At 42.8% G+C, this 10,406-nt stretch overlaps 1 protein-coding gene across 3 annotated transcripts in view; it reads left to right on the forward strand.

Annotated features, from left to right (window-relative positions):
• The window catches only part of sigmar (Tumor necrosis factor alpha-induced protein 8-like protein sigmar), a 56,026-nt gene extending 46,358 nt beyond the window's left edge, over positions 1-9,668 (forward strand). For all 3 annotated transcript variants that reach the window (XM_080282231.1, XM_080282232.1, XM_080282233.1), the window contains 3 exons: positions 1-69; positions 7,758-7,877; positions 9,284-9,668. The exon at positions 1-69 is cut by the window's left edge and continues 82 nt beyond it. In XM_080282231.1, coding sequence (XP_080138357.1) covers positions 1-69; positions 7,758-7,877; positions 9,284-9,577 — 483 coding nt within the window. In that variant the 3' untranslated portion in view covers positions 9,578-9,668. The remainder of the gene's footprint in view (positions 70-7,757; positions 7,878-9,283) is intronic.
• The last annotated feature ends 738 nt before the right edge of the window (positions 9,669-10,406 follow it).

Raw genomic sequence — 10,406 nt, forward strand, 5'->3', positions numbered from 1 at the left:
GCCAAGAACTTCATCGACGACACCTTAGCCTCCCTCCTTGACAACCTCTACACGCTGGCCAAGTCTTATGTGAGTGGAGGAGTTTTCTTTCAGCGACAGACGATTCTCAGAGTGTCAGGACTTGTACTGATTGGTAAATAATCCAAATAAAAATTAAGTAAATAAAAGAGTCTAGCAAAAGGTTAGTCAAGAAATTCACTGATGACTCCCTTGCCTCGTTTCTTAACTATCTGGCCAAGTTTTGTGTGAGTGGTGATTGTTTTCTTTGGCGAGGTGGAGGTAAATGAGTCCTTTCTGTACCGTGATTTCCCTTTCTTATACATCCTACTACGGCCTCAGAACCTTCGCCTCTCTTCTAGACAGTCTCTACACGATTCCTAAGTCTAGAGTGCGTGGGGATATGGGGAAAAAGCTTGTTCTTTGTTTTATATTAAGGTTAAATATTGGGGTTTCGTTGGGAGCAATATTTCTGTGCATGAAAGGCAGGGTGAAATATTGTACTCCCTCATATCTGTGTCTGTACTGGGAGAAAAATAGATCCTTCTCCAAGTTTTTGTGAACCTGCCGTGGAAGGGAGGTTAAGATTGGGGGAGAGGAGAAAGAGTGAGATGGGAGAGAGAGAGAGAGATGAGGGAGAGGAATTAAAAGCGAAGGGAGACTGCGATAAGTTACCAGAAAATGCCCACATATTGCCTAAGTTTGGTTAGCACTTGCCAACATTCTGAATACATTAACACGACTCTCTCTCTCTCTCTCTCTCTCTCTCTCTCACATCGCTGATATAGATGACATTCTCTTCTCACTCTCCCGCCCATTATCTCTTCACGTGACCCGCACCATAATAATAATAATAATAATTCAGCTACAATATCGCTTCATAATCTCGTTTTTCCTTGCCCGTAGGAAAACGCAGGTTAAAAGAATGCATTCGTAAGGTAAGAGAGAGAGAGACAGACAGACAGAGACAGAGAGAGACTTAATCGTATTTGTGCATAGTCATAATGCAGTTATACTAATGAAGCATCCACATTTCGAACACAGCATTTGCAGAAATTATAGACATGCTTCCAAGAGCTTAAATGACTTTTGAATGAGTGTGTGGCCCATTTCACTTCAGGAATCGGTATAATGTTAATAATACGCGGAGTTTGTTAGCAAAAACGTGGTTGTGGTAGTGGTGGTGGTGGTGGCGGTAGGGGTCACGGTGGTGGTAGTCAGGAATGTGAAGGTCTAGTTGTACTTGTGTGATGTCCTGTAGGTGAGGGATAGTGATGATGGTGGTGATGATGGTGATGAATGGTGGTGATGGTAAAGCTAGTTAATGTTAGTGATGATGGTGTAGGTGATGGTTATACTCTGTTCATTTTACTTTGGCTTAAAATTGCCTTCCTTTCATCTTGAATGCTGAGTAATAACAATAGATAAATACTAGAATATGATGCTAGTCACGAAGAAGTGCGTCAGAACGGGTGTAGAGCTACAGTATTGTCTTTTTCCACTGAGCTGCATGAAATAAGCAGCAAAGGATGAAAAAATCTTGGCCAAATTAAAGTGAATGAGCTATAGGAATGAATAACGGTGATTATTATTTTAGTGAGGAATGCTGGCAGTGGAGATGAATGACAGTAGTGGTGAAGAATGGTAGTAGTGCCGATTGTGATGAATGAGTGGTGTTGAGGAATGGCACTGGTGGTGAATGCAGGTGCCAATTATGTTGAATGGTGGTGATAGTGATGATGAATAATATTGATATTGTTGGTGGCAGTGGTGATGAACGGGAGAAGTGCTAGAAATTGTGGTAGGGATGATGGTAGTTGTGGTAGCAGCACTTGGCATGAGAGGTAAGCCAATAAACTCACAACCAACATTTTAACCACCTTCCTCCACCTCCCCCTCTCCCCTACCTCCACCTCCCCTGTCCTCTCCTCCCCTATATTCAGCTTTCCCTTCCCTACCCTCTCTTCCGCCTACCACTCCCATACCTACCCTACCCTTTCCTCTTACCCTCCCTACCGTCACCTTTACTCCCCCACACTCCTCACTCACTCCATCCCCCCACTTCCCTTATTCTCCCCACACCCCCAGTCTCCACCATCCCTACCCCCTCCTCCCTTCCCACTACCCTGCCATTATCTCCCCTACCCTAACACAACTTGCCCTACTTATGCCCCTTCCACCATCACCACCGTCCCTACCCACATACCCACTACCGCCACATCACCCAAATGCATCCCAATCTTCACCACACCCACTGACACCACCACACCTGCACACCCACGCTATCAACTCCATCACCACACCTGCTACCGGCATTTCCACTCCAACTTCACTACCACAGCCTGTCTCCCTACCTCCACCTTTAAGCCACCACCATCTCCACCACGACCCCACCAGCTTATCCCCTGCTTCCACAAGAGCATCTGCCACATCCACAAACCACCACCAGCACCACCACATCCTCTACCAGCCATCACACCAGCACCCCCAACCTTCCTTCCTTCCTACACCACTACCACCACAGCCCCACCATCTCTCCCTCCACCACATCACCTGACCACATTCACCAACAACCACCTCACACCCCTTCCCTCCCCCACATCCTTACACCACACCCACCTCACCCCACCGCCCCATCCCCTCACTCTCCAACTTCCATGTCCAAATACTCCTGCATAATTAATTGAAGCAGGTGTGCAGTTATGTCAATTTAGAAAGAAAGAGAGAGAGAGAGACAGAGACAGACAGACAGACAGAGTTTGATCCTTAATGACATGTATCTTTAATTATGTTCACAACACTAACTGAACGTCCCGAGAGGCTAGCCAGAGCGGGCTACCCCTTGAAACTGTGTTGTTTTGTCCTTTGAGAAGCGGAAGTGAGGAGGCTGGGCAGAGGTCATCATAATGGCTTCCCTGGCGTCTTTGTGGCCACGGGGGAAAGTGCCGGAAGCAGCGTATTTAGACCAGGCCTTGGCGGGTTTATTAGTGTCGCGTGTTTTGGCGTATTTGTTTTTATTTTCAAAGTTCATGCAGTGGTGGTTTTGTGGTTTTATTTTCAAAGTTCATGTGGTGTTTTACGGTTGAGTTTATGGTTTTTCTGTACGTTTATAATCCGCTGTGGCTAATGGTTTCCAGGGCGTGGTGTGATGTGGTGGTCAGAACGCCCGAGTTGGAGTGACATGGTTTTAATTCCCCAAGAGATGCTTTCCACTGACTTAATGGGAAGTAAGCTGGGTTTTTCTTCCTTCACCCTTAGGCCTCGTGAGGTTTGACAGTGGAGAGAAAAATCGTCTGGAATTAAACCTGAGCAAAACAGATGAGTCGTTCACCTAGGCTTAAGAGTTAAAAGTGTTTCAGTGAGTTCAGTAAATCATCAGTCGTAAGGTAGAGTGCAGTATTATTTGATTCCTGGGCAAAACCGTAATCATGGTGGATTTTAACAATTTTCGCGCCTTAAATGTCTCTGGAACAAAGCAAAATCGTTATACGTTAGTTAAAATACAATGCAGAGTACTTCGCAGCCAAGGAAATAGTTTTACACCTTTTTTATTCTAACGTGGCCTAAAACTACCATCTCACCATGAATGTTCTTTTGTAAGAATAGACTGGTACTAGATTTTCTTACTAGTCACGATGAAGTGCTGTTAAAAGAAAGTAGAACCATACTAATGTCTTATTCTATCCCTGAGCTACATCAATCAGGCCGCAAAGGGACGAAAATCTGGGCCAAGTTAGAGTGTAAGGAGTATAGGTGATACCGCAGCTCCCACTCGAGACCAGGGTAGACGCCAGACACATGCCACATTCCCTGGTAAAACTCATCTTTGGTTTCACTGGACAGACGAGGAAATATGAATGTGAGATCTTGCAATGTTTCTCGTTCTTCCTGCAAATTCGGATCTTACTTACAACAGGGGATGTGTCGTAAGTGTGGTCGTGACTCTGGCCAGGGTATTCCTCATGCATCCTCCACGGTGGTCGATAAGATGTTTGCTTTGAAGTGTCTTTGAGAGAGAGAGAAAGAGAGAGAGAGAGAGAGAGAGAGAATAATAATTACCACCATCAACATTTCCCACACCTACATGCTTTTACTCTCTCACTCACAGTAATTCCCCTCAGTAATGGAGAGAGAGAGAGAGAGAGCGAATAATAATTACCACCGCCAACATTTCCCACGCCTACATGCTTTTACTCTCTGACTCACAGTAATTCCCCTCAGTAATGTCCCTTTCCTAACCTCGTTCTTGTTCACATCACGTCATCCACTTCAGTACGATGGCGTTCTTTTTCATTTTTTCTCTAAAGAGGATATGTTATAGCGAAAGAGTTAATTAATACTGTTGGAACAATCTGAAGTTCATCTCTTAAGCCAGTATTCTTCTCGGGTAAGGAAGCTCCCTAACACCTTAACCTTAGCGATTTATTTTTGGATATAGCTGGCTCATATCCTGTTGGCCGGTGTGTATGCGGAGTATGGCGATATTGGAAGGATTTATGTAAACAGAAGTGAATAGTAGGGTGTAATAAGCAAAATAAATCGCTTAGGAAAAGGTGTTAGGGGGCTTCCTCAACCGACGAGAATACGAGCCTTAGTACCTGCCATATCACCTGCCTACCTACTGTACCTGTTTCCTCCATAATTAACTGATGCCGCAGGTATAAATATTTTGGCTTTTCCCCCCTTTATTTTCTCTTGACAAGGATCCTTAACCCTTTTCAGCTCAGTTGATAGCCAAGTGTAGTCAGACAGGAGGGTTAGTTTGACCAGTAACCAAGGAGACTTCCCTGCATCACAAGCATTTATACTGGGTATTGTGAATCGGTTCTGTGAGTCAGTTTTAAGCCATGCATGTCGGAGCAAATGTCTGAATGGCATTATTTTTTTTTTTTTTTTTTTTGTCCCATAGTCATGTCTTCCTCAAAATATCTGCCTCAGAGAACGAAAAACCCTTCTTAAGATGACTAAAAGAGTTTAGTGGTAGGAATAATAGAATAGTTCAAATAGTTAACCCTTAATATCCAACCCTTCACAGCGATGTCTTTGTATCTTCTTGCAACCACACTCGACAGCCAAAAAGGTCCGCACTACCACCAGACAGACCTTCTTATGCTCAGTTTAGGAGAGACTTTTCGAGTTGGACGGGTTAGCAACAGCCTTCATTAGCCTCTTACCTCTTCACTATTAGACGGTTTTGCTAAGATAAATAACACCACCTGCTAGCATCTATCCATCTATCTCTGTCTGTCTGTCTGGAATATCTACCTGTTTGTGTACCAAGTCAGACACGTTAATCTCGGAAGCAGTGGCCAGAAACGAATCGGCTTCATGACACCCTAGCCCCCATCAACTATCACCTCCCTCTGTCATATACCTTTCCAGTGGCCGTAAATAAATCGCCTCCATGTCACCCTGTCCCCGCCATCAGACTGCCTTCTCTCCAACTCACAACCCCGTCTCTCATATACATCACCTCACCTCTCCATCTCATCCACCAACAGAAACACTTACATAAAACGTTCTCGTGCTGATGGAGTTAAGGAAATCAGTCTCCGTCCCTGTCTTTACGCTTGTCAGGAATTCAAGTATAGGAAGCGTCTCTCGAATTCTAAATCGCACAGGAAGTTCTTAGCAGCTTTCACTCTCCGATTTATTGTGCACCTAACACCTCAGTATCCTCTTGTGTGTCATTGATGCAAAGTATGTCGATATAAAAACGATGTAAACAGCGCAGACGAGACTGTTCAGGTGTAGCATAATATGCCAAATAAATCGCTTAGGAAGAGGTGCTATGAAGCCTTCTGTGTAACTCAAAATACGACCTGGGTTACTCCACAAGGTCACAGGGAAGGACGCTGGAACACGTGATTCACAGACGCACTTATGACCAGGTGTTTCTTGTAGCTAACAGTTGATTTTACGAGATGAAGATGATGATGATGATGATGAAGAAGAAGCATATTAGTTTTTTGGAGTCCCCTTTTACCGTCGTTCTTGCAAAAACAATTACTAGTTATTACAGAAAAAAAAAAAGTGCCCCACGGAAAACATCTCACGTCAAAATAAATAAATAAGTACTGGAGGATAAGTGGCACACAAACACACGTCATGACCAATTAACAAATATCACAGCTCACGAAATTACGGTGTCTGACGTTAGATAAAAATAATCATTATGTTCATTACGTCACTGGGTCTGTCAGTTCCACGCTTGACGCTGCTCTGTCTGACGTACGAGTAATCTTACCCCTGACGCCGCTCCCTCGTGACGTCACCCTATTGGGGAGTGACGTAGGTAAACAAGGTCTTATGCTCCCGTCAGTCCTGTGATGAAGGTGGGGATTAAGAAGCCGAGAAAAGTTATATAAGCCTTTAATTAGTACGAGAGAGAGAGAGAGAGATGAAGACGGAGGAGGAGGACCATTGTAAGTTAACAGATATATAGATAGATAGATTATGCATGAGTGATAAGCACATGGTCAAATGATGATGATGACTGATAATGATGAAACTGGACATTGAGTGGCCCTTTGGACATGGCACCCTTTCCTTCAGATTAAATTTAAATGAGCCTCTCCTGTCGACCAACTAGTGATAAGCTGTTTTTTATCTGATAAGCTGATGTAGGTGTCTCAGGCAAATTTGTTCCTTATCTTCTCTTGGTCACAGTGTCCCAGATTGTTTCATGTGATTTTTCTGTAACTCGTGTAATTGTTTTTATGTAACTTATGTGATTTTAATGAAACTTGTGTTTGTAATTGTTTGTGAGTTTCATGTAACTGTAATTTTTTTTGGCCACTATATTACATTTCCAATTTTACGTAACATGTATTTTTATGTAACTTCTGTAATTGATTTTATGTAATTTTATGTAAATTATGTAACTCTGTAATCACACAGTACCACCTGACCCCAGATTACTTGCAGATTATCCGATTATCCAGTTGTTCTGTTGGTCGTTAATACACACACACACACACACACACACACACACACACACACACACACACACACACACACAAAGAGAGAGAGAGAGAGAGAGAGAGAGAGAGAGAGACTGAGACTACCCCTATCTCCTACGAAGCAAAAAGAAGTCTCACTATCTCCTCCCGCGTGACGAAACACAGATAACACCCGCCACAATCACTGTCTTGTAACTGACGAGGAGAACATATCGCCCTTATCAGCGTTATCAGGGGAGTTTTATTATCTACGACATTCTTTTGCGCTTACTACTACCCGCACCTTGTGACAATGTGGTGAGAGAGGTGCTGTGCATGGGTGACAGTCCTTTCAGATGAAGTGTTTTTGTTAAGAAGGGGAGTGTGTGTGTGCGTGTGTGTGTGCGTGTGTGTGTGGTGATAGCTGTGTGCAGTTTTCTTTTCTAGTGTGTCGTCATTTCCTGTCTGTTGTCGGATACATGCCGTGACAATATGGCGCTCCTTGCACCCTGCCCCGAATCAGTTCCATGCTTTCACTCATTATTATTATTATTATTATTATTATTATCATCATCATCATCATCATCATCATCATGTACTTTTTTCCATTAGTTATTGTATTGTTTTTTCAGTTATCGATTTTTTCCAGTGTTCTTTTTCATTATACTATTCTTTCAGGTCTGATTATGCTCGTTCTTACATTGTTGTCTCTTATTATCGTTTTCTTCCCAGTTCTTACCGTGTTCTCCCGCATTACGGTGTTCATTGAGTAATTACCATGTTCATCGTCCCAGCTCTCACCGTGTTATTTGTCCACAGACGGGGAACAAGAAGGAGGCCGAGAAGCTGGTCAAGAACATCATTAAGATCGTGGTTAAGATCAACATCCTGTACCGCAACGACCAATTCTCACAGGACGACCTCAAAGTGGCTAATCAGGTGAAACTATGGGTCGTTAATTGAACTCTAGGTTGTATAATTTAACTCTATTCGCTTAACTGAACTCTGGGTCATTTAGTTTATTATGGCTTTTTTTTTTTTTTTTTTTTTTTTTTTTTTTTTTTTTTTTCTTTTTGCGGCCCATTTATCTTAGTTCAGTGTCAGCATTATACAGCACTACAGCTCTGCATCCTTTCCACAGAACATACTCCTGACTAGCACCATAATCTAGTGTTTGTCAGAATCAGACTACTACAGCTTTGTATCCTTTCCTCAGCACTTTCTCGTGACTAGCGCCATATTCGAGAGTTAATCATTTGTAATAGCTCAGCATTTAAGACGGAGATATGGCAGTTTGAAGCCTATTTGAAGTGATCACTGTTAATACGTGGCTGATCCAAAGATGTCCTGGAGATTCACGCCTCCAGTACGTTATTTTATTGTATTCTTGCTACTGCCATTCTTTTGCTTGTACCGAAGGAGGTGTGAGAGTGTGGTGTCACCTTGAATGCAAAGGAGTTTATCTAATCTACGTAGAATCGTTCTGGACTAACCAGACAGACAGAAAAAATACGGACCTCGTACAGAAGGGATTAGACTCGATATATTATTTAAAAAAGGAAAAAACACCCACACTCAGCCACATTTGTACTAGGAGACAAAACTTTCATTATTGTTTAATGATATGCGAATCAAACCCAAAATGCATGCCGTTAGACTGGACTGAAACCAAGTATGAATCCCATTATCCAGAGACTAACTTAAATTGCATACATTTTGATTATCATATGTTTTAAGAGTCAGATCATATACCCCATCACCCATAAATCACAAGCATCAAGAGACTGAACCTAAATCACATATGCCGTTGATATATACTAAGAGTCTATGCTTAAATTGTCTATAGCCTCAAGTCGTAATCCCGGAGGGGGTGGCAATATCGCAAGTAGGAAGGGTGCACATTATGTAAGAGACTAAACCAAAAGCATTAACAAAACTAAATAAACTGAAACCTGGTTGTAATCCCATGCTGTAAGATTTATAACGTAAGTCATCGATAAACCACAATCAGTGAGGCACCTGTTAGCCGTGTTATACTGCATTCTTATTTGTGTTGCAACTGTTTTTTCCCATATATCTTTACTGAGAAGTGTGTTAAGTAGTCATATCATATAATAGTGATCCCCAGCATGTCAGTTTTTTAGGCCTGAATAAATGAATGGACTGATGTCCTATTTCATACTGATGATAATATTTATTACTCTTCCTGTTTCTTAATTATGCATGCTCCATTTATAATGCTGTACCGAGAAAATGAGTGAAGCTATTAGTAATATTGATGATGATGATGATGATGAAGACGTTGTTTAGGCACGGGATTTGATAATCCTGCTGTTGTGTTGCAGTTGAGGATGAAATTCAGCACCATTGTGAAGACAGTCATCAGCTTCTTCGAGGTTCAGTTCACATTTGACAAGGGGTTCCTGACCAAGAACGTGAATGAGTGCCGTGACCTGCTGAAGCAACTAGTCGGCAACCACCTGACGGACAAGAGCCTCGGCAGGATAGACCACGTGCTGGACTTCTTCACTGATCCCGCTTTCATGGAAGAGATGTTCAGGCCTGACTCCCCACACAGGCCCGCAGTGCAGTCCATTGTTGATGACATGAGCAAAGCATTGGATGAGGGTGGCATCTGAGCACATCGTGGGTCTTGTGCTGCCCAGCCTCATCCTGCCTCATCTTGTGCTGCCCTGCCTCACCCTATGCTGCCCTGTCTCACTCTGCCTTACCCTGTACTGCCCTGCTTCACCCTTGCTAGCCCTGCTCTGCCCTGTTGCATCTGACCCTGCACTGCTCTGGTCTGTCTTAACCCGTCCATCTTAACCTGTGTCCTGCCATGTATTTCTCTACCTTGTCCTGCACTACCCTGCTGTGTCCTGTCCTGTCCTGCCATGCCATGCCCTGTTCAGTTTCACTTTAGCCTAACCTCCCCAGTCCTTTCTTTGCCCTGACATTGTTTGTATCTACCTTCTTCATTAAACCATGATCTGCCTGTCCCATCTTGTGTTCCCTTCCCATGACTCGCCTTGCCTTACCTTGTTTAACCCTACTTAAATCCGCCATAGCTTATCCTCTCTTCCTCAAGTCCATAATATACACTGCCCTTTTGTTGCCAGACACTATGATATAGAGGCGGGGCCCAGTTCAGGTAACAATGTTGACCGATGGGCTGTATCAGTTGCGTTTTGTACTTAAGGTGTTTACATGTGAGTTAATCTTGCTGTGAATTTTTTATGGATTTTTAAAAATTGATAAGGAAGAGCATGACACTTAGCGAGGACTAATTTATATAGAGTATATTAAGAACATTTTTTTTACCTATGTAAATATACTGTATATCATGAATGAGTATATCGATGTATTACTTCAGAATGTGTCTTCAGTTCCTGTTTTTTTTTTTTTTTTTTTTTTTTTTTTTTGAGTGGTTACCTATTTAAAGACAAGAACATTTAACTATTGCCGATG

This window comes from Coenobita brevimanus, chromosome 92 (genome assembly GCF_032717465.1).
Source record: "Coenobita brevimanus isolate Jiangsu-jjx chromosome 92, ASM3271746v2, whole genome shotgun sequence".
NCBI lineage: Eukaryota > Metazoa > Arthropoda > Malacostraca > Decapoda > Coenobitidae > Coenobita > Coenobita brevimanus.